The sequence below is a fragment of the Palaemon carinicauda genome, chromosome 21 (genome assembly GCF_036898095.1).
Source record: "Palaemon carinicauda isolate YSFRI2023 chromosome 21, ASM3689809v2, whole genome shotgun sequence".
NCBI classification, from domain to species: domain Eukaryota; kingdom Metazoa; phylum Arthropoda; class Malacostraca; order Decapoda; family Palaemonidae; genus Palaemon; species Palaemon carinicauda.
The window spans coordinates 27,029,821-27,055,603 of NC_090745.1; the positions used below are offsets into that span (position 1 = coordinate 27,029,821).

The 25,783-nt window shown below is 41.1% G+C and overlaps 1 protein-coding gene across 2 annotated transcripts in view; it reads right to left on the bottom strand.

The window, feature by feature from the left end:
- The window catches only part of glu (structural maintenance of chromosomes 4-like protein gluon), a 134,272-nt gene that overhangs the window by 91,063 nt on the left and 17,426 nt on the right, over positions 1-25,783 (bottom strand). For both annotated transcript variants that reach the window (XM_068344913.1, XM_068344912.1), the window contains exon 3: positions 8,160-10,634. In XM_068344913.1, coding sequence (XP_068201014.1) covers positions 8,160-10,634 — 2,475 coding nt within the window. The remainder of the gene's footprint in view (positions 1-8,159; positions 10,635-25,783) is intronic.

Below are 25,783 nucleotides of genomic sequence, written 5' to 3' on the forward strand. Positions count from 1 at the left end.
GAGTTGTGAGCGAGGTGAATGCTCAAGTGCTTGGTCGAGGATTGAAACTGATAGACAAGAGTGATCAAAAGTGGGAGGTAAATCAGTTGCTGTTTGTGGATGATAATGTACTGTCCAGATTCAAAGAAGCTGGGTGGATCAGTAGCAGAGTTTGGAAGGGTGTGTGACAGAGGGAAGTTGAGAGTTAAAGTGGGTAAGAGTAAGGTTATGAGATGCACGTGACGGGAGGGTGGTGCTAGGTTGAATGTCATGTTGAATGGAGAGTTACTGGAGGAAGTATATCAGTTTGATAAAGTACTTGGGGTCTGTTGCTACAAATGGAGTGGAAGATGTACGTCAGGGAGTGAATGAAGGATGCAGTGTTGGGGGTGTTAAGGGAGTGCTACAGAATAGTTCTGTATAAGAAAATTATTGTACTAACTGTAATGTATGGATAGGAATTGTGGTGAATGAAAGTGATGGAGATTGAAATTGAATGTGTTCGAGATGACGTGTCTGAGGAGTAAGGCTGGTGTATCTCGATTAGATATGGTTAGGAACGAAGTAGCAAAGGTGAGAATGAGTGTAGGAAATGATTCAGCAGCTAGAGTGGATATGAATGCAGAGGTGGTTTGGCAATGCAGAGAATGGAAAGTGGTTGTCTGCTGAAGAAGGTGATGAATGCAAGAGTTGATGAGGAAGGCCAAGGTTTGGGTGAATGGATGGAGTGAAGAAAGCTCTAGATGATAGGAGGATAGATGAGAGAGAGACAAGGGAGCGTGCTTCAAATAGGAATGAAGGGTGAGCGATTGTGACGCAGTTCCAGTAGGCCCTGTTGATTCCTCTAGCTGCCTTGTTGACCACTGAGGTAACAGCAGTAAGGGATTCAACATATGAAGCTCCATTTGTGTTGGATAACGGGTGAGGGTGGGCTGTGGCACCCTAGCAGTACCAACCAAACTCAGCTGAATTGCACATCAGGCTGGGAGGAGCAAAGAGGAAAAGTCCCCTTTTCTTCTTTTTCTATTAATTTATGTCGGCTACCCCTCAAATTGGGGGAATTGCCTTGGTAAATGGGCTTAATAGATACTCCTTGACACCTCACTAATTCTCAGAATATGTAAGATTTATCTGCCTGAGCAATCAAACAAATGTGTGAGAACTCAGCAACGTGATTTGAGTAGGTGTTTTTTAGAGCTAAACTCCACCGTTAACCTAGACATTGCCCGATTCCACCTCGTAGGGATATGAGGGACATAACAAACATATAAAAATATACCAGGTTACACGATGGTACCCACCTGCAGTTAGAGGAGGTCAGCCTGGAGAGTTCCTTGGTTGCTCAACCCCAAGAGAGGGGAGAGTAAAATATGAAAAGGCCAGTCAATCGCACATTCATTATAGTCTTATACCAGGTAATATCTGCCTTCTACCAACTGCTACTTGTCCAATAAGGGAGCCCAGGTGCTTGCGACCACATTTTGTGCAGCCACCACAGTACATGTGGCGAACATGTCCAGGTTCCTGTGGGTAATATCTTGCAGGTAGTGGGCTGTGAAGATCGCTTGATGCTTCCACACGCCCGTCTGTAATACCTGTGCCACAAAGTTCTTTTTGAACGCCAGGGATGTGCTTATACCCCTGACGTCAAAAGCTCTGGGTCTTCGAGTCTGAGGATTAGAGTCTGGAATGAAAGCTCTCTCTATCACTTGCCTAATCCAGGCGTAAATAGTATTGCGTATTATTTTCCTCTTGACCTTACCGCTGGTCACGAAAAGTCCTGTGGTTCTTTAAAGCTAAGACCTCAGCACCACAATGGGGTATATAACAGCTGACCTGGATCATCTGTAACAGAACATAGATTCTCAATTCGGGAAGGGCCCGAATCTAGGATCCGCTACAACCACATTTTGAGTCTTGGCAATAAACTCAAGGATGAAGCTGACTGTCACCTGACCCCATCCCCTTGAATGGGCGACGTCGTACAATAAACCATGTAGCTCACTGACTCCTTGCCTACACAAGGGCTGGAAAAAAACCTGTCTTGATTGTCAAGTCACAATCTGACGAATGACATAACGTTCAATATGGTGCTCTTTTCAAGGTTCATAGTACATGTGCTACAATTCATAACGGATGTCTAACTTCTCACTGAGGGCAGGAGCACTCAAATCTTCGTATGAGAAGAAACAATTCCGTCGAGGAAGAAATGTTAACTCCTTTCAATCTGAAGGGGAGTCTCTAGGCTGAGCAAGAGCCTTTTACCACCGAGATCAAGAACTTTTTCCTCCCTAAGGTATAAAAGAAACTGCTTTCACAGGGATAGTGGTTTCCAGCGAAGTGTTACTCCTACGACACCAACCACAAAAAATAGACCACTTCGCCTAGTATACAGCAGCTGGAGAGTCCTGGAGGTATCCGGACATCCTTTTCTGTGCTGAATAACCTCCAGGCGTGAAGTCGTAGCAAAGCCACAGCTTTGTGGAATACTTCTGCGTGTGATTGTTTGAGTAACTTGGGAAGAGGTGGTAGCTCTCTCAGAGCTTCAGTGAGCAGATGTATAAGGTCTGGGAACCATTCTGCATGCTGCCACATCGAAGCTATGAGGGTCATCGAGAGATCTTGCGATGCCTTTACCTTGTTTATGAGTCGTCTTACTAGGCAAAGTGGGGACAACGCACAAACGTCCAACCTGTCCCAAAGATATTGGAAGTCATCCTGCCAGATGGCCTGGGGATCTGGCACTGGCGAGCAGTACACCGGAAGTTTCCGGTTGAGGACACGCTGCGAAGAGATCGATTGTCAGAGAACCCCATAAAGTCAGAACTTATTGGCAATCTGATGATTCAATGACCACTTAGGTCCAACTATCTGAGTCTTCCTGCTCATTTTGTCTGCCAGAACATTCCTCTTGGCTGGAATGAATCAGGCTGAGAGGGCTACCAAGTTGTCCTCCGTCCATCTCAATATTTCCTTAGCTAGATGGCAGAGGTGCTGTGAAAAAGTACCTACTGGTTTGTTTACATAAGCCTCTACCATGGTGTTGTCGCTCATCAATACCACAGAGTATCATGAAAGGAAATGGTGGAATTGTGTGAGGGCTAGAAACGTTACTCTCATTACCATGAGGTTTATGTGGCACTATCGCTCGGACTCGCACCAAGGCCCGGAGGCCGTGTGGTGCAACATGTGAGCCCCCACCCTTTTTTTGATGCATCTGTAAAGAACATCATTTCTGGGGGAGGAGAGAGGTTGGTGTCTCATGCCCACCTACTCAGGTCTCTTGCTCTAACCCTATTGGACCCCGGAGGTTCGGAGGGTCTTTGGGCTGAGACCATAAGGTCTTTAATTGCCACTGGAGAAAACGGATATGAAGAAGGCTGTTGGGCACTAGTCTCTCTTAACGAGGGCAGGTGACCTAATAGCTTCTGCCACTGCCGAGCTGGTAGTTTGCATTGTATTAGTAACGGGCTGGTTGGCTGTTTCAGTCTCTATTCTGTCTAAGGATGGAATGACTTTGCCTATGAAGTAGGTTAGCCAGGGCACCAGCCACCCATTGAGATACTACCACTAGAGTGTTATTGAGTCCTTTGAACTAGCCAGAAAGTATTACATTGGGCCCCTCTCTTTGGTTACAGAATATTTTACCTTTGCCTACACGTACACAGTACTGTATAGTCAGTCTGGCCTATTCTTTACAAATTTCATGGTGTCCTCATACACATGACAACATTGAGATTACCAAATATTTCTTCTTCATAAAAGAGATTAACTACTGCACTATAATTGTTCAGTGGCTACTTTTATCTTGTGAGGGTAGAAGAGACCCTAGCTATGGTAAGCAGCTCTTCTAGAAGAAGGACACTCTGAAATCAATCCATTTTTCTCTATTGGGTAGTGCCATAGCCTCTATACCATGGTTTTTCACTGTCTGGGGTTATAGTTCTCTTGCTTGAGGATACACTCGGGCACACTATTCTAACTTAATTTTTTTTCTCTTTTTTTTTTATGGTGTGTTGGGCAGGCTGAATTAAAGGGACATGGATGCCTGGTGGATAATCAAGAGGTTGTCTTTTCCTTACCCATTTCTTTTTCTTTTCAAAACCTTCGTTACTGTCCTCCCTTCAGCTGAAGTAGCTATCTTGGAAGGTATTTAGTCTTGCATGGTGTATCGGCTCAGCCATGTTGACCAGTTTTTCCGACTTTTTATCTATAGTCTGTGGGTTTCATGTCACTTTATTTGTATTTCTGTATATTGTTTTTGTAATCATCAATGTTAATTTAGTAGGATGCATCTTTTTTATTGCCATTAATTCTTATCCTGTCTGGAGACATTGAGCAAAATACGGGACCAGTACTTCCTAGAATTTGACAGCGTTGTCTACTGTATTGCAATATTCGAGGTCTGCATGCAAATATTCAACACATTACAGTTGCGTCCAGACAGTATGATATTCTTTTGTGCATAGAATCTTTGGTTTCTAATATAAGGCTCTCATCCGAGCTACTTATGACTGGTTTCAAGAAGTCAATAATTTCAAAATGGGATGCCATTCCTACGACCAGGGAAATGGCAGTGTATATTAGGACTTAGTACCCTATTTTTTATAAGTCCTATTATGAATGTCATGTAGCATCAAAGCATTTGATATCTTCAATTTGATTTAGAGTAGTAATTCAATCAGTCCTAGATGTAGTACAATTGAACAGTTTTTGTAAATTACCCTCACCCATGCCTCCTTCATTTTTTTTTACTTATATGGTGGGCTATTGCCACAATACTGTAAACCTTACAGCGTAGCACAAAATATCTTTATGAAGAAGAATAGCAATCACAACATCAAAAAGAATATGCAGTCACAACCATACAAAAAATAATTCCAGAAACAATACTCACAAGAAGGTACTTCTACCAGTACTGGTCTTAGAGTGGAAGAGTTAGGATCTGAGCATAGGAGGGGGTGTTAGTTGATGCAATATAAATTAGGGTAAAATGATTAGAAACACTGCGTTGGGTTGTTGGGTGGTGTATGGGTACTGCATGACTGATTTCTGCACATTACTGTATTTCCTGTGTCATAAGACGAACTTTTTTTCCTGAAAAAGGTCCACTAAAATCACCCTATGTCTTAACACTAAGATAAAGTTGTGTAGAGGAGTTTGTCAGCGCTCAGACACCTCAGCAATGACATGAAAACACTCATATTCACCAGACATAAAATATAAGCCTACAATTATCATTGATATGTAATAGATGAATTTTTTTTAATGCACTTTCTTTAATAAGTGAAGGTTATGAGATATTTGTTTTTATTTTGATGGTCAGTCAGTTGATGACTCCCAATGCCATATACATGCAAACATGCCAACTAATGGTATCCAAACAATTGTTTATGCAGTAGCTATCTATTTTCTCACAATTTGTTGATATTTTGTAAGAAAGCAATATTTTGATGACTATGATGCCTGTATTCCAAAATAATACAGACAGTTGTTAGTTTACAGCTAACTTGATAAAACTCCTCACTGCAAGTTGAGGGCATTGTTACCAAATTAGCTGTAAACTAACAAACCTAGAGTCACAGATAGCAGAAAAATCGATGACTGGAGCTTCCTATACTCCAAGAAGTGGCCAAGAAAGGAAGCCAAGAAGTCTAGGGTTATTTGAGCAGGTGATTGACTCCATAATAAAGCTATCCACATTTTCCACTGATTGGTATTGTCTTGCGAATCAAGACCTCTTGTCGCTCACCAAGTATAAAAGTAAAATTGTGGGCTGAAAATTCTTTCTGGAAAATTCAGAAGATAAAAAATCAAACATAAAGGTTCTGGGTTAGGAAGGAGGAAGCGAAGGTAGTAGGCCTTTCTACTTTCCGATACAGATGTGCAGACCGAAGAGGATTCTTGGTCTCAGACGCAGAAGCAGCTTTATACAATATATGTATGTGTGGGGGGACAATCTTAATTTCAAGGAATGGGCTCATCACTGTGAAGTAAGCAGTAGGTTGGCCAGGGTACCAGCCACCCATTGAGATACTACTGCTAGTGTGTTACTGGGTCCATTGACTGGCAGGTAATAATACATTTGATCCCTCTCTCTGGTTACGGCTGTTTTTCTCTTTGCCTACACATTCACCACGTAGTCTGGCCTATTCTTTCCATATTCTCTCCTGTCCTCATACACCTGACATCACTGAGAATACTAAACAATTCTTCTTCGTTCAAGGGGGTTAACTATTGTAACGTAATTGTTCAGTGGCTAATTTCCTCTTGGTAAGGATAGAAGAGACTCTTTTGCTATGGTAAGCAGCTCTTCTAGGAGAAAGATACTCCAAAATCAAACCATTATTCTCTAGTCTTGGGTAGTGCCATAACCTCTGTATCCAGGCCTTCCACTTTTGCTTGAGGGTACAATCGGGCATGCAGTTCTATCTTATTTCTCTTCCTTTTGTTTCTTAAAATTTTTATAGTTTATATACCAAAGATCTAATTTAATGTTGCTCCTGTTCTTAAAATATCTCATTTTGATTGCTTATTACTTCTTTTGTAGTTTATTTCCTTTCCTCACTTGGCTATTTTTTCCCTATTGGAGAACTTGGGCTTATAGGATCTTGCCTTTTAAACTAGGTTTATAGCATACCTTATAATAATAATAACCACTGTGAAATAAAATGATAATGTCCTTATGAGCCCCATTAGTGGGAAAAAAATTAACACAAAAGTCCCAAACTTATACATACTAACCTTTTCGATAACCAATCTCTAAAAAAAATTAAGCTTTTCTCAAAATATGAAAGTTTTAGAAAATACCGTATTTCCCGTGTCATAAGACGCACTTTTATTTTCTGAAAAATGACCACGAAAATCACCCTGCGTCTTAACACTTGAGAAAAAGTTGTATAGGGGAGTTTGCACCCCTTAAACACCAAACTATTGACATACAAGCACTCAAACTCACGAGAGATAGAATATAAACCTACAATTATCATTCATATGTAATAAATTCATTTATTTTTATATTGCACTTCATTCAATGAAGTACAGTAGCAATTTTTTTCTTTTTTTGGTAATCAGCTAATGACTTGCCAACCCCTTCTACAAGCAAACATGCCAACTAATGGTCTCGTAGCAGAAGACGCTGACACAGTTGTTTATGCAGTATATATCTATTTTCTCATATTTTGATATTTTGTAATAAAGCAATATATCTATAATGACTTTGTTGCCTGAGTTACGAAATAATACAAACAGACAGTGGCTGAATACAACTTGGAACAAACTCTCTTAATTGATTGCAGTATAACCAAGTTAGCAGAAAAGTAATTAGACCGTGAATCACATAAACAGTAGCAAAAGTATTCCACCTAAAAGAATTCCTAGATTTCTTTAATCAATAATTACATTTTGTGTGAAAATTTTTAAGCTGTATGAGGAATTTTGGAAATATTACTAGAATCATACCTCTCTAACAAAATTTTATGAAGAACCTTTGGCAACGCTGCTTTCATGTAAACTACACTTGAAACACCAAATACTATGACTAAACGTGTAGTTGTGGTGGAAACTACGACTGATTTAGTGGTTTCTTATATGAATAAGTAATAAAATTCGGATAATTGGCATATAGCTAATTAATATTACCATAAACATTTCATAATACTGTACACCCAAAATAAGAAAAGTTACTGTGCCAGACAATAATCATGCTTGAGTCACTGACTAGGGATTTCTGCTAAGAAATTTTTAAAATGATCAACTTCTTTTTTTTAAAACTGCCTTGCCACTTGTAGCGTCTTATGACACGGGAAATACAGTAATTAAATTTTTTTGTTAATATTGACCAATTTTTGTCATTTAAACATGAAAAAATAAGGAATTTTAAAGCCTAAACTTAGTGCACAAACTATTAGCAAAAAATCTTGCATTTCAAAATTGTGACCTTTAAAAGTAACATATATAGATTAAAATATACAGAAAAAATATAAGTGCCCAGAGAATTTCACATGCATAAAATTATCTTTCAAATAATGTTCAAATAAAAAAATCGGATGAAACAAAAAGGTATATAGAGTTTGCAGTATCACTAAAACAATTATGATTTCATGGGCCTCAGTAGCACTCCTTAAGGTACAATAGACTTATTTAGAGTGAAGAATTAAACAAAATAAAATGTTTCTTACCTGAAGACGAGTAATTTCAGCTATGACTTTCTCCAGCTTCTTTGTTGCAGTATCCAAAGCCTTTTTCAGACCTTTCATCTTTCCACCAGTTACTTCAACAATCTGTGCATGGATTCTGGAGACCTCACTTTCTATTCCTTGGGCAGATTCTGTAGCTTTCTTATAGTCTTTGACTTTTTCACCAATGTCTTTTTCCATACGCTTTACTTCAACTGGATCTGACTTGACAGATTCTACTTTTTCCTCCTGAACTTCAATTTGACTTTGGAAGGATTTGAACTGTTGTTCAGCTGCCTCAACGTTCATTTTAAACTTTTCAAAATCACTTTTCATTACCTTTATGTCTCTAGTAAGTTGACTAATCAAGTTTTCAAGATCAGCCCTTTCCTTCCGGAATTGCCCCGACCGTTGAGTAAGTTCATCTACTCTTGCTTCTACTCCTTCTATTTCTTTTGGATCAACATTTACTACGGCAGCCTGGCTTCCCATGCGACCACGATTTACGGAACGTCCACCTCCACTCATTGTACCCGAAGTCTCAATTAACTCTCCCTTCAAGGTAACTACACGGTGACGAACCTTTCCATAAGCAATACGAGAGGCCTGGTCCATGTCATTTGCAACAAGTGTATCTCGTAATGCAAAATAAAAAGCTGTTTTTACTCTATCATCATTCATTTTTATGAGATCAAATAAACGTGGAACATTTTCTGGAGTTTGCATGCGTCTTTCACATTGAGCCCTCCATCTTTCCTGCTTATCCAAAGCAATGAAAGTTGCAGTACCTATGCCATTCTTCTTCAAAAAGTTAATACACTGCTGGGCACTGTCTACACAATCCACAACAATGTTATCCAATGGCCCACAGGCTGTGCTAATTGCTATATCATATTTTTCATCAATACCACCTAAATCACCAAGACGTCCAAATATACCAGGAATGTTTCCATTTCTTTTCTGCTCCATTATGGCATCTAAAACTCTGCCGCGTGACCGAGATGACTGCATAGCACTTCTCTTCTCATCTAATTTTACGCGAAGACTTCGTAATTCTTCTTCTACCCTTTGTTGCTCAGGAAGCAGTTGATGAAGTCGTTGAGTACTTTCTTTTAGCTGTTTTTCTTTTTGGGGAATTTCCTTTTGTAATCTCTTTATTTCCCCAGTCTTACTCTTTATTGTTTCCTCAGACTTTTCCAAACCATTTTTGATCTGGTCAAGTTTCTTCAGTTCATTACGCTCTGTACTCAAGTAAATATCCAACTCTGACTGAGCAATATCTACAACACTCTTTGTTTCATCTACAACTTTGCGTAAATCAATAAGTTTTGTCTCAAACTTTGCTTTCTCATCTTGAAGTTGCTGAGTTTCTGAGTTGAGTGTAGACATAGCTTTATGATAAGCTTCCTCTTCCTTCTTTCTTTGTTTTTCTAAATCTTCACGAAGTGTTTCACATTCTGAAATATCTTTTTCATTCTTCTCAGGAACTTGGAGGAGTTCTTCCAACTTCTCTTTTTCTGTCTTCAGCAATGCCATTGTTTTCTTTCTTTTCTGATTTTTATGCTTGAGTTCTTCCTGCAACTTTACATCTTCACTTTCTAGTCCCTTGAATTTTTCAGAGCATTCTTCCTTGACTTTACTGATCCTTTCCAAGTTCTTCCCGATTTTCTTGATCTCATCGGACTTCTCAACTCTTAAAGCTTCTATCTCTTCAAGTTTTTTCTTCACATCACTCATACCTTCATCAATGGCCTTTTTCTTTTCTTCAGCTTCTTGTTTTGCCCGAGCACTATCGAGGGAATTATGCTGGTAGAGAACGTGAGTTTTCCGGGTTAAATCATTTTCCATTTTAATATGCTCTACTGCAGCATCTTTTGGACCTTCTAATTCATCTTTTTCCTTTTCTACAAGTTTAACACGATTCAATTTTTCTCCCCTTGCTTCATTTAGCTCCTCCACTCTTTTAAATAATTTTTCAATGGGCTCCTTGAATCTTGAAGAACCAACTATGTCTTCTAAAAACTCAAGCATACCTGTGTCGTGCTCTGTAAGGGCTTTAGCCCTCATCATAGCAATCTGCTCTACCTCTCCTTGGAGAATAAGGAAACGATTATGATCAAGATCAATTCCAAAATTTCTTAATTCTTTTGCTACCGCCTTAAACTGGCATCTTTTTCCATTCATCTGATAATAAGAGGAATTATCTCTAAAAGCTGTCCTAGACACAACAAAATGAGTGTTAGGAACAACTTCAAAGTCATCATCTTTATCAATAATTTTTTGAAAATGGACAGCTACTGTGCAGCTCTCGACATTCTTATGGTCTTCAGAATTATGAATTAGTACAGAGATCTTCTTAGAACGGATTTTTTGAGCTCGATACCCAAATACAAATAACATTGAATCTATAACATTACTTTTGCCACTTCCATTTGGCCCAACAATTGATGTGAAACTCTTGTGGAATGGTCCTAAAACCTGAAACAAGAAACATTCTTTAAAATCAAACTGTAGTTCTGGAATTTCTATACAACTTATATTATTCTGAAATTCTTGAATGATTCACCATAATTTTCTAAACAAATCATTAAATAAGTACACTAAGACCACTGGATATGATAAGATACTTCCACAAAAGCATACGTATATTTCCTTCAAGAGCTTTTCATTACACACTTATTCTGCAAATGGTTACCCCTTTTGGGTACGGTATTAAAGATGTACATATTACTATTAATGTTATTAAAATTATCATTATTCTAACACATTTATTAATCAAATATAGTTTATCCAGATCACTGTATCAAAGCTGTCACCAACTCATACTATACAGCATCTGATGAACTGTGGATTCATAGAATCTTTATAATTGGATGAACAAAATGTGTTTAGGGTATCAAATCTCTAAAGTAATTTGTATTTTTCCTAACTATACAAACCCGAGACCTTGTACCCTTTTACTATAATGACATACATTATGCGTCAAAACATGCCAGGTACAAGGGTGTTGGACGTACCAGTAACATAATTTACAAAAACCATATGGAAGTTAAAATCATTTGTTTATCCTACCAAAGAATACCACAAATGGTAGCATGTCACAACTGATGATATTTTACTAAAAATAGCTCATACCTTTGATTTTACCCCCTCCTTCCATTTTCTTCAGCCAACCAACAAAGATTTTAGGATTCTACCCTTTAATCCTGACTGTGAAAGGGTTATTTTTGTGTATTTTTATGTTACCATACATAATCACACCACTTTCTATAGCCAATGGCAATTTCTCCATGTGAGGCATTGCTCTTCCCCCAATTCCCTCCGACAACTACCAGCTTAAGAGATTTAAAGTAGCTATCCTTACATCTCACCCCACCACAAACTGAGACACATGTGATTCTATTCTTTATTCAGGATTATTTTAGTGTATTTGGCATACATTATCAAATCACACAGGAAGTATCCTCTCAAGTGAGACGTAGCCATAACACCCCAATCTCTGCCAACCAAGACACCAGCCATATAAGATGTCGAAAGCTTCTGTTTCAGTCGAATTCCATCATAAAATATCTAAAATACCATCAAATTATCTCCATATTTCAAATAATTGCCTAAAAATTCCCAATTCATATAAAACTTACCCTTATTTTGGTATAAATTCCAACATCATTTACTTGCATTTAATAGATCTTGGGAAATTTCATCAATATTGGTAACACTGATAACATTTGTAACCCTGATGGCTGTAGACACGATGAAGGACAAGATTTATTTTTTTCACACTTCTTTTCTTATTTTCTCAACTATCATTTCTACAAAATAATATTTTCCTGTCTTTCATGAAAATGGAAGGATTGTTGAAAGGAGAAGAGGTGAGAAAAAGGTTGGCTAAATATTTTGAAAGGTTGTGGAATGATAAGGATAATAGAGAGGCAGATATAATTGCTGTTGCAGGTGTTGAGGGGTCAGTGATGTGAGATGAGAATGAGAGAGATTACAAGAGAGGAAGTGAAGAGAGCATGAATGGCATGAGGGCTAAGATGTTAAAGGAAGGGGATGTGACTGTGCAAGTGAGATTCTTTAATATATGCTTTATGTTGTCAATGATGCCAGTGGACTGGGTGAGTGCGTGTATTGTTCTGCTATACAAAGGTAAGGGAGATGTGCATGAGCGTTGTAATTTCAAGGGGTATTAATTTGCTGAGTGTGGTTGGAAAAGTTTATGATAGCATTAATAGAATTACACATTAAACACAGAATGCAATCTTGGAAGAGCAAGGTGGCTTTAAAAGAGATAGGGGATGCATGGATCACAATTTTAATAGTTAGGCAGATATGTGAGAAATATTTAGCAAAATGTACGTCGGTTTATGTTGCATTTATGGATCTGGAGAAAGCTTATGATAGAGTTAAAAGGGAAGCAATGTGGAATGTGATGAGGTTATATGGAGTTGGTGGAAGGTTGTTGCAAGCAGTGAGAGTTTATACATATGCAGTAAAGTGTGTAAAGATAGGGAATGAAGTGAGTGCATGGTTTCCAGTAAGAGGGACTGAGACGGATGTGTGATGTTGCCATGGTTGTTTGATTTGTTTGTTGATGGAACTTTAAGAGGTGAATGCTAGAGTGCTCGGTCGAGGACTAAAACTGATAGATGAGTGCAATCATGAGTGGGAGGTGAATCAATTGTTATTTTCAGATGATACTGCATTGGTTGCAGACTATGAGAACAAGCAGTGTCAATTAATGACAGAGTTTGGAGGGTGTGTGTGAGAAGGAAATTGCGAGTTAATGTACGTAAGAAGGTTATGAGATGAACGAGAAGGGAGGGTCGTGCCAGATTGAATGTCACATGGAATTAAGTTACTTGAGGAAGTAGATCAGTTTAAGTACACTACTTGGGGTATATTGTTGCAGCAAATGGAGGAGAGGAAGATGTATGTCAGGGACTGAATGAAGGATGTAGTGTTGGAGGCAGTGAAGGGAGTGGTAAATAATAGAGAGGGTGGAAAATGGTCGTCTGCTGAAAAAGGGGCAGGAGTTATGGGACAAGTGCAAGAGGAAGGCCAAGGTTTGGGTGGATGGATGGAGTGAAGAAAATCCTAGATGACCGGATAGATGTGAGAGGCAAAAGACCGTGTTAGGAATAGAAATGAAAGGTGAGCAATTGTGAAACAGTTCCGATATGCCCTGTTGCTACCTCGGGTCACCTTGGTGACCGCTGAGGTAGAGACAATAGGGGATTCGGCATATGAAATTTCCATTGTGGTGGAAGACATGGAGGATGGGTGTGGCACCCTAGTAGTACCATTCAAACTTGGCCGAGTTTCTCATCAAGCAAGGAGGAACAATGAAAATAAAATCTGCTTTTGTTTCTATTTTGTTGTTGGGTACAGTACCTCCCAAAATAAATAGATATATATACATACATACATACAGTGGAACCTCTACATACGATTGTTCCAACACCCCAAGTAAAATTCGATCAAATTTTCGTTTTGACACCCGAAGTCATGCTCCAACATCTGACGTAGATCATACGCGTAGAATTTTCTCGAAGCGTCGATCGTAGTTTCTTGTTTACGCCGGTAACGGCAGCACGTCAGAGGGACGTTATTGAGCGTCACATCTGTCAGTTCTCTGTTCTCGCGCACATTGTGTGATTGTCCTCTGTTCGGTCCGTTATTAACAGTGCTCATTATCTTCCTTTTCTTATGTTTCCTTTTCGATTTTACGTATAATCATGGGTCCTAAGAAGCTTAAGTTTCGGTAAAGGTAGTAGTAGTGGTGGGAAAAGGAAGAAGGCAATGCTTTCATTAGAACTGAAGCAAGAAATTACAGAAAAACATGAGCACGGTGTGCATGTGAGAGATCTGACTAAACAATATAGCCGGAATATGTCTACGATCTCGACGATCATCAAGCAGAAGGCAGCCATTAAAACAGTCAAACCATCGAAGGGGATCATCATTATTTCTAAACATCGTAACCCTACCCTGGAAGAGATGGAACACCTTTTGTTGATATGGATAAAGGACAAAGAGATTTTTGGCGTGGAAAGACCGAAGCACAGTGCCCTGAACTGGTGTTTCTTGTCTGTCTAGACTGAATCTTCCACCCTTCCTAGATGGATGGTTTGGGCCTGGAAGTATGTGTCCTTTAGGTCCAGTGTGCAAATGAAGACCTGAGGTCTTAGCCCTTGTTCGAAATCCAAAATGGTGTGGACATCGACCCAAAGGGACAGCTCCTTGTGGATCCTTTTGCATAGCAGATTGTCGATGCTGGGGTCTTGACTTGTGGCATAAAGGATCAGACGCGATACTCTGTGTAAGAATTCTTCCTTGAGAGAGTGTTCCTTTAACTAACAGAAGGAAGGCAACGCTTAGCCCTACCATGCGCCCTGATGGGATTGATGCTATTCCTTAGAATAGAATCAATCTGGCGAATGTTAATCAATGGTTAACGATTGGGTGTCGTGGTTACTGTGCAGTTGGAGAGTGCTCGCAAGTAGTCCCCTGTTGACAAGCCGTTGATGTGGATTGTCGATCGTTTGCCGATCACTTTAGTGTGATGGCAAACGGCCAGTAGCGAGAAGTATTTTGTATACCTTCTGATCTAGGGAACTACGGGAAGAGGTTAACTAGTAAGTCCGAGTCACGAACTGCTGGCGAATTGCCGATGATCGGTGAATCGGCAGTCTGAGCCGAGGATGGTAACTGACAAGCAGATGAAGGCTGTCTGGTCAGTCAGCCAATGAGTTGGAAATCTGCTATGAGAGCCCTGAGAGACAGCAGAATGGTTTAATGATAGTCAGTTAGTGGTAGTAAGCCATTGATGATCAGCAGACTATGGTCCCTCCTGGTTGGTCAGAGATCAGCAAGCTGATGATGGGCTGGTCAGAGATCAGCGAGCTGAGTTCAATGATCGAAGAAAGATGAGCTGCCTGATTAGCAAGCTGATGACTGGTTATTGACTAGCAATCAGTGATTGGAACGCTAGCAATTGGAGACCGTTAGTCATTGGAGGGACTAGAGGTCAAGGATCAAGCTGAGCTAGCAATTGGCGATCTGGTGATCGGCTAGCTAGCGATCAGCAAACCGTGAACTAGCCATTAGCAAACAGTGATCTAGTGATCATTCTGTTGATGCTTTCTTGTTTGCTGACAGTGGTCTGTCAAGGCAAAAGAAACTTCAGAAGAGACAGGGACCAAGGATTCCCCATTTTGATTCCCCTTAGAAGATGGAATCTTCGGTGACCTGTCCAAAAAGTTCTATTCCTTTTTTCTGCCTATTGCACCAGTGTGCAGGAGAGTACTGGTGCGATGGCACACAGGATGATGCTGGTGCTCAGTCTCTGCTGAAGCGCAGTTTCCGGTGAATACGCAGACGAGCGCTAACAGGCAAGCACTGGTTCCTTGTGAAGAGTTGGCGCATTGGCGAAGCGCAAGTGAGCAGGAGGGTGCTGGATATGAGAGCACTGGCGCGCAGTAAGGCACTGTGTAGTTTTGTGCAGTCTCCCTAAAATGCGCCGAAGCGTGTGACTGGTTGCGCAAGGGTGGGTGCATTGGCGCGCGTGCAGAACACCAATGGCCCGCGCGGAATACCGCTGGCACGTGTGCGGAAGACAATTTGCGCGTGGGCGCGGGAAAACCATTGGCACGCGCACGGAAATCAGTTGGAGCGCACGCGCGCTGAAGACCACCATGACGTGTGCGGGGAAAACCATTGGAAGGGGGGCGCACGCGGGGAAAACCATTGGGGGGGGGCGCACACAGAAAACCATTGCCGCACACGCGCGGAAGACAGTTGGAGCACGCGTGCGCGGGAGACCATTGGTGCGCGCCCGCAAGACCATTGGCGCTCGCGCAGAAGCAATGGTGCGCATGTTAATGCTTGCAGGCGGGAGCTGGTGATCCTCAAAAGAGTCCAGGACCGAAGTTCAAGAACTAACTGTAGCGTAAGGTAGCGCTGGTAGGTCGGCAGGTTAGCTGGCAGGACGACCAGAAACTGGGATGAGCCCTTTGGAAGGGCAAACATCCATGATGGAGACCGTAAAAGCTCCACGGAAGTCCAGGACCAAAGCCCAAGGACTAACAGTGGCGCAAGATTGCGTTGGTAGATCGGTAGGTCAGCTGGCAGGACGATCAGGAACAGGGATGTGCCCTTTGGAAGGGCGAACATCCACAGTTGGGGACCGTAAAAGGTCCACAGAAGAGTCCACGACTACCAGCGGCATAAGGTTGCGTTGGTAGAACGGCAGGTCAGCTGGCAGGACGATCAGGAACTGGGGTGTGCCCTTTGGAAGGGCGAACCATCCACTGATGGCAACCGTGAAAGGTCCATAGAAGAGTTCAGGACCGAAGTCCACGGACTAAGTTGCAGCGCAAGGTTACGCTGGTAGGTCTGCTGGTAGGATGATCAGGAACTGATGATGCCCATGAGGGCCGGTGGACCAGCAAGCTGGCCTTATGAAGAGTCCAGGACCGAAGTCCACGGACTAAGTTCCACTGGCAGGTCTGCTGGTAGGATGATCAGGAACTGATGAGCAGAGTGATCCCCCGAAGAGGTGTCTCTATGAGTGGCCTCTCTCGCGAACGAGAGAGGTGAACACTTCGTAGGAGAGACTTGCCTAAGACTGTGCCCCACCCCTGAAGGATGAGAGACTCAGCAAGGGGGGAGAGTAGTCTAGGCGAAGACAGCAACAGCAGTCGGAGTTTGTGAAGTGATTTAAGATGCAGGTAGTTCTCCCTCAAAAGGGGGAAACAACCTTCCTCGAAGATGAAGTGCTGATCAGGGGTTGCCACAGGCGTACTTCTGAGAGAAGGGATGCCGCCCATGAAAGTCGGTGGATCAGCAAGCTGACCTTCAATAGCAGCGATCCTCCGAAGAGGAGTCTCTATGAGTGGCCTCCCTCGCGAACGAAAGAGGTGAACACTTCGTAGAAGAGACTTGCCTAAGACTGTGCTCCGCCTCTGAAGAAAGAGAGACTCAGCAAGGGGGGAGAGTAGTCTGGGCGAAGGCAGCAACAGTAGTCGGAGATGATGAATTTATTAAGATGTGGGAAGTTCTCCCACAGAAGGGAGAAACAACCTCACATCTGGGGAGGAAACTTTCCCTCGGAACGGAAAGTTGTCCGACCCCTGGAGGCGAACCGCCTGGTAACGCTCTAAGATGATCTGAAGTGCTGGTCATGTTGTCACGGGCGTACTTCTAAGAGAGGTGATGATGCTCATGACGACGTCCTCTGAGGGACGGCAGTGACAGCAGATTCCCCAGGCATGAACAGAACAGCTCTGCTTCGTCGGTACTCGTAGTAGAACGAAAAAAACACTGCATAGATAACTGGGAAAAAATAAAATTAATTATTTAACAGAAAATTCCCTAGGGAGGAACTCCAAAAGGAACCCCAAGGGAACAACATAAAAATAAGTATTGTGCCCTCCCATCCCCAGTCGACATCCAAGGGATAAGGGGGTGTAGAGTAACTGTAATAGAAAAAAAAAAAAAAAAATACAATTATTTAAATCAGCTAAGAATATTCACTAATAGTGAGAACCACTGATCCTCCGAAGGGAAGCATTCCCCACGGAGAAAAGCTGAAAAGTTAAAATTACAATTATAATTTCACTGAAAAATAATTGAGACAAACAATAGGAAGCGCAACCTAACCCGCAAACGGGAAAGGTGCTCTTCCCAATAGTACACTTGTTGAAAGGTGAACGACCTTGAGAAGAGAAAGACCGTAGTCAATCTCTGAGAGGCCACATTCCCTTCGCTCAGTAATCCATGTTTCCCGTAGGAAAAGGGAAAAGGCGAAGACAATAGTTGAATGAACAGGGTCCAGGCGATGATGATTCCCCTGCGGCGGCCGAGTCAACAATTATATGCCGACGGGAAGACCGATGGACCAGAGAGGGAGAGGTCATTCCCCCGAAGTGGAACTGTGCTGGCCTTGTTCCGGTGCTAATATACGCAAGTGTTGTAGTCGTATATGTATCACATGCACAGCACAAATACTGAAAAGGAAACTTATCACATTTCTAAACACATATATATACATAAACATTAAGAATGTTTTCATATATATACATGTATAAGTAAAAGTAAGTTAAAGACAAAAATAAATGGCAGTCCAGAATAGGCAAGGAGAAAGAGCGGAAACAATCGCTCTCCATCCGAGCCAAAAGTAAAGTGTGGTAAATCACAGGTGTATAAACGGGAGTGGTAGCAAGCTACCCCCCCTATCCCCGCTAACTAGCGGTGTGGGTAGTTAACCCTCGCTAAATTTTAATGGCTCGTCATTTCAGCGTCGCCGAAAGTATAACCCCTAATAAATAGCATGGTTTGTATTCCAGTTACACAACAATCGAACTGTTATACCTTTCAGGCAAATAAATAAAAGCCAATCTAAAATCTTTAAAACTAAAGGGTTATTAGAATTAAAACCTTCCAAAGCTTGAAGGACACTTCTTGCATCAATAAAAATGGTAAAATTGCCCTCCTCTTTAAACGCTATTTTGTCAGTAGCGGTCAGTATGCTATATAGTTCTCCAGTAAATATAGGATATTGGAGGAAGTGCATCTCTACAGTTAAAAGAATTACTATATACCGGTACTCCAAATCCAACGCCATCATCAGATTTGGAGCCATCAGTATAATAGAAGTAGATTAACTATGTTCTTCAACATGTTCCATAAAAAGAGACCTCGCTTCTAATTCAGTCATGTTCTTTTTAACACTAATAAAATATTTACAAAAAGATTTCTCTGGTAATTTCCAAGGAGGAGCTGATGATATCTTAAATGGATGCAACTTAGTTCTAATTATATCAAGACTGTCTATCAATTGTTTCACCCTAAAGCCGTAAGGTTGAGGAGATTTTGGGTGCAACGCAAAGTATGTTGAGTTCCTTACATGGCTTGCAGCCTGATAGGCTAAAGAATTAGGGAGTCTTTGCAACCTAAACCAATACCGAAAAATAGAAAACATCTGGTAAAGGTCTAAAGGTAAATCTTCAGTATCAACAGGGAGACTTGGGATAGGTGAAGTTCTAAACACTCCTGTGGACAATCTAATACCAGCATGATGTATAGAATCAAATATCTTTAATTGGCTTGGGGTGCCTGAGGAGTATATTTCACTTCCATAACTAATTTTTGAAAAAATCTGGGTCTTGTATAGTTTTAAAATAGTTTTGCGGTCTGCTCCCAAGATGTATGGGACAATACTTTTAAAAGATTCAGAGCCTCGAGACATTTAGCTTTTTAAGCCTTCAAGAGTAGGAACCCATGTAAGCCTACAATCACATATCAATCCTAAAAATTTATCTTCACCTACACATGGGATCCGTTGAACTTTCATGCATATATCCAGGTCTGGATGTACTCCCCGGATACAACAGAAATGGACAATAGTAGTTTTGCTTGTCAAAAACTTAAACCCATTCATATCAGCCCACTGAATATTTTGTCAATTGATAGTTGTAGTCTTCTCTCAACCATTGCCATTCTAGCTCCAGCAAATGATATGGAGAGATCATCCACTAATAGTATTGAGAGAATATCTTGAGGAATGACAGAGGATATTCCATTAATGGCTAGTGCAAATAAGGTTACACTTAGCACACTACCCTCGAGAACTTCTCCTCCTTGACATTTCCTCTCAGATAGAGTTTCCATCACTTTCACTTGAAAAAATCTGTGAAATAAATGATTGAATGAACAATGATGACACTCCTCGTAATCCCAAATTATGAATGGTTTTAAGGGGACCGTCCGCCATGTCCGCCATTTTTTTTTTCTAATGATCCAAATTACACCATTTCTATATATGATATAGACATATATAATACCTTCATCATATAAAAATTTCAAGACATTTGATCAAAAACTTTTGGATTTATTAGCAAAAATCATGATTAAAAAAAAAATTTAGGTACATTTTTCCCCACTACTATAATATCAATTGTATTGAAGCTTATACCATAAAAACTACTCTATCAACCGAACAATTTTGTCAGGCAGAATTTTGATTTTCCTTTCTATTTTTTTTTTAATGAATTTTTTTTTTCCTAGTCTAGACGGAAAATAATCGTGAAAAAAATATAAAAAGAAAATCAAAATTTTGTCTGACAGAATTGTGGGAATTTTATTCTTCTTTTCAATGATATCTTTCTCTCTAATATCGAACAATAAATAAGTGAGAAAAATGTACCTAAGTGTGAATAAGTATGTTTTTGAGATATGAGCTCCCAAAGATTTGCAACAAATTTTCGCTTCTTTTCTTAAAGAAATCAAGATAATATTATTATGATAACTTTTATTGTTTATTCTTACATAAATGCACCCTAAACGAGGTATTTGAACCCTCAGTTTACTATTCCTATGTTACGAGTTGCCAGCCATCTCTTATTATTGCCAGTGTTTTAGTTAGCAGGTTTCAGCTTTTACTCTTATTCATGTTTCCCTCTTTCTTGGTTCTTTTTTTTTTTTGTTCTCCACTTACTTTTTGTTCTTCCTATTACCTTATGTAACATTGGCATTGCTATAAAGTTCCAGAAGACGTTGTGAAAGCACAATCTACATAGGCTACGAACTTCAGGTAAATAAACACATGCATTATAATTTCTGTGTCTTTGGAAACTTGGCTGATGTTCTAGTAGCTGGTAGTTTTCATTTAGCTACCCTCTACCAATGCCTTTCATTTCTGCCAGAAGTACGACATATCGAAACATAAGAGTAAGAGTAAGAGTAAGAGTAAGAGTAAGAGAGAGAGAGAGAGAGAGAGAGAGAGAGAGAGAGAGAGAGGAGAGAGAGAGAGAGAGAGAGAGAGAGAGAGAGAGAGAGATCATGAATTTAATTTTGGAGTGATAGCATTTGGTTGATATACTGTAGATGGCAGTTCAAATTGAGAGAGAGAGAGAGAGAGAGAGAGAGAGAGAGAGAGAGAGAGGAGAGAGAGAGAGAGAGAGAGAGAGAGAGAGAGAGAGAGAGAGAAAGAGAGAGAGATCAACCATTATTTGATTCTAAGAGAGTTGAACATTGATATTATAGAATTTGTATAAATGGCAGCTTTGAATAATTTGAGAGAGAGAGAGAGAGAGAGAGAGAGAGAGAGAGAGAGAGAGAGAGAGGAGAGAGAGAGAGAGAGAGAGAGAGAGAGAGAGAGAGAGATGCAAAAATAAACATAACTGCGATTCTGTCAAACTCAGTCATGCAGACGACAGTAAGTATGACGTCATAATTTAAAGACCGCTATATCATTATTGTTTGGAAAAATGATAGACTATTTTTTCTTTTTATGACCTTAGGTAACATTGTGATTGCTATAAAGTTCCTGAGGATGTTATGAAAGCACAATCTACATGCGAACTTCAAAAGAGAGAGAGAGAGAGAGAGAGAGAGAGAGAGAGAGAGAGAGAGAGAGAGAGAGAGAGAGAGAGAGAGAGAGAGAGAGAGAGAGAGAGAGAGAACTACGATTCTCTCAAACTCAGTCAGATAGACGACGCAGTTAGGATGACGTCATCATTTAAAGACCGCTATATCTTCATTGTTTGGAAAAATTATTGACTATTTGTTCTTTTTATGACCTTAGGTAACATTAGCCTTGCTATAAAGTTCCCATGACGTTGTGAAAACAATCTACATACGAAGTTCAAGTAAACAAACGCATGCATTATAACTTCTGTAAGTGTTTGGAAACTTTGGCTTCTGTTCTATGAGTAGAATTCGTTCAACTACGTTCTACCAATGCCTCCCATTTCTGCCAGACGTACGATAGTTCAAAACATAAGTGAAAAATCGCTATAGATATGAAAAATAACACACAAAGATGATTTTTTCAAACTCAGTCATGCAGACGACACAGTAAGGATGACGTCATCATTTAAAGACCGCTATATCTTCGTTATTTGTAAAAATTATATTTTCATTATAAAATAAATTTTTGAGTATACTTACCCGGTGAATATTTAAATAGCTGACGTCTCCGACGGTCCACAGATTCCAAAAACTCGCGAGCGATCACCATGAAGGCTGCCGGGTGTGCCCACCAGCGCCGACTATCGGCCAGATACCGCATATACTTCTCAACCAAACCAGTTCTTCTCAGTCCGTAGGGTCTCTATCGGGGAGGAAGGGAGGGCCTTTAATATTATATATTCACCGGGTAAGTATATTAAAAAATTTATTTTATAATGAAAATATCATTTTTAAATATTAAACTTAGCCGGTGAATATATAAATAGCTGATTCACACCCATGGTGGTGGGTAGAGACCAGTATTAAAACAATAAAGGCGTATATGCTCAAGAGTTTTTGACAACTATTCAAAAATCAAACTTAAGTATAGGTACCTGGTAAGGAAGCTGACTCTGATAATTACTCTGCCTCATTAGTCCACTATCCTCACGAAGCCCAGCGATCCTCTTAGGATGCTGAAAGACTCCCAGGAGCTGCTATATCCAGGGTGAACACCCCTATAACAGGACCTCATAAATACCCTTAATCTGGGCGCTCTCAAGAAACAATATTTTGACCACCCGCCAAATCAAAAAGATTGCGAAAGACTTCTCAGTCTCCCGTACAACCCAAAATAAGATTAAAAATTTCAAGAGTAGATTAAAAAGATATTGGGATTAAGGGAATGTAGTGGTAGAGCCTTCACCCACTACTGCACTCGCTGATACGAATGGTCCCAGTGTGTAGCAGTCCTCATAAAGAGTCTGGACATCTTACAAGTAATATGAAGCGAATACCGACTTGCTTCTCCAAAAGGTCGCGTCCATAATACTTTTAATGGATCTATTTTGCTTAAACGCTACTGAAGTTGCTATCGGCCTAACTTCATGAGCCTTGACTTTAAGTAAATTACGATCCTTCTCACTTAAATGAGTGTGTGCCTCCCTAATCAAAAGTCTAATAAAATAAGACCACGCATTCTTAGACATGGGCAAAGAGGGCTTTTTAACGGAGCACCATAAAGCCTCTGAACAACCTCGTAGCGGTTTAGTTCTGGATAAATAAAATCTAAGAGCTCTAACGGGGCACAGCACTCTTTCAACTTCATTCCCCACAATCTCAGAAAGACTGGGGATTTCAAATGATTTAGGCCAAGGACGAGACGGAAGTTCATTCTTGGCCAAAAATCCAAGTTGAAGAGCACATACTGCTTTATTAGTGGAGAAGCCGATGTTCTTGCTAAAAGCATGTATCTCACTAACCCTTTTAGCCGAAGCCAAGCTCACCAAAAAAAGTGTCTTGAGGGTAAGATCCTTCAGGGAGGCTGAATTTAATGGTTCAAACCTGTCTGACATAAGGAACTGTAGGACCACGTCCAAGTTCCAAGCAGGAGTCGAAATATGACGCTCCTTGGAAGTCTCGAAAGACTTAAGCAGGTCTTGGAGATCTTTGTTATTAGAAAGATCCAAACCCCTATGCCTGAAAACAGAAGCTAACATGCTTCTGTAGCCTTTAATGGTGGATGCAGAGAGGGAGCGACCGTTTCTCAGATAAAGCAGAAAATCCGCAATCTGCGCTACAGAGGCACTGGAAGAGGAAATAGAGGAGGACTTGCACCAGTCTCTAAATACCTCCCATTTCGACTGATAGATCCTGATGGTAGAGGATCTTCTAGCCCTCGCGATTGCTCCAGCTGCCTCCTTCGAAAACCCTCGAGCTCAAGAGAGTGTTTCGATAGTCTGAAGGCAGTTAGACGAAGCGTGGGGAGGCTTTGATGAAATCTCTTTACGTGAGGCTGTCGCAAGAGATCCATCCGCTACGGCAGACTTCTTGGAACGTCTACCAGCCATAGAAGTACCTCTGTGAACCACTCTCTCGCGGGCCAGAGGGGAGCAACCAACGTCAACCTGGTCCCTTCGTGAGAGGTGAACTTCTGCAGCACCTTGTTTAGGATCTTGAAAGGTGGAAAGGCATAAACGTCCAGGTGAGACCAGTCCAGCAGGAAAGCGTCTATGTGGGCTGCCTCTGGATCTGGAACTGGAAAGCAGTAAGTCGAGAGCCTCTTTGTCAGTGAAGTCGCAAAAAGATCTATGGTGGGTTGACCCCATGTCATCCATAGCTTCTCGCACACAGTCTTGTGCAACGTCCACTCCATGGAGATGACTTGTCCTCTTCTGCTGAGGCAGTCCGCCAAGACGTTCATTTCTCCTTGCACAAATCTCGTCAAAAGAGAGATGTTACTTGCCTTAAATGGAGTTCCTTCTGATCCGTGGACCAAAGACCCGAGCATTCCAGACTGTCCAGTGGAGCTCCCTAACCCAAATCCGATGCATCTGAATACAACACATGGTTTGGGTTCTTGATCGCAAGAGAAAGACCTTCTCGATGTCTGATGTTGCTGTCCCACCAAGTCAGACATGTCTAGACTGAGTTGGAGATTGGGAAAGAGATACTCTCTAAGCCCTTCTCCTTGTTCCAATGGTTTAGGTGAAATTGGAGAGGGCAAAGGTTGAGTCTCCCCAGAGAGATAAACTACTCCAGTGATGAAAGAGTTCCCACGAGGCTCGTTCAAACTCTTACAGAGCAACTGTTTTTCTCTTGCAAGTGACAGACTTTTAACAGAGCTTGTTCCATTCTTGTGGGAGACGAAAAGGCCCGAAAAATTCGACACTGTATCTCCATTCCCAAATAAAGAATAGTCTGGAATGGAGTACTGTAAGTTACGACTTCTCTACGTTCACTATGAGACTTAGCTCCTTGGTTAGGTCTGATGTCCATTAGAGGCTCTCCAGACAGCGATTTAATGACGACGCCCTGATTAGCCAGTCGTCAAAATAAAGGGAGGCTCTGAATCCTCAAAAAATGTAGAAAGCTTGCTACATTTTGCAAGAGCCTTGTAAAAACAAGAGGAGCAGGAATGAGGCCGAAGCACAGTGCTCGAAATTGGTACACTACTTTCCCGTCCACAAACCTCAGATGTTGTTGAAAGTTTGGATGAATCGGGATGTGGAGGTATGCATCCTGAAGGTCGAGAGAGACCATCCAGTCGCCTTCCCTTACTGCTGCCAAGACAGATTTGGTAGTCTTCATCGTGAACTTTGTCTTGACAATGAACACATTGAGCGCACTTACATCATAAGTACTCCTGCAGTGAACGTGGCTGCCAGATCATTGGAGCCATCCCTGATAGCCTTGTTCATGCATGACATAATTGTACAGCAATACATTGACAGCTGGAGAGACCTTCTTACTTAAGGCTCCCAGGGACCAATCCAACAAATAAATACTTCAAACGCTCGAAAAAACTCCTAACAGGAGATGGTCTAGCTCTGAAGCAGACCATAAAATCTTGGAGCGTCTCATGGCTAGACGACGAGGAGAGTCCACTAGGCTTAAGAAGTCTCCCTGGGCAGAGGCAGGTACTCCCAAGCCAAGAACTTCTCCTGTGTCACACCAGACGCTCGAGCGAGAAGCTAATTAAGAAGGAGGAAAAGCAAAAGCAGACTTTCCTAAACTTCTCCTGGATTCCAACCAGTCTCCTAGTAAGAGCATGGCTCTCTTGGAAGAACAAGAGAGAACTGACTTCGTAAATGTAGGAGTCGAAGAAAGTCATGCCAAGAGTAAACTCAGACGGTGGAGCACCCGTTACAAAACGAGTAGGACAAAATTTC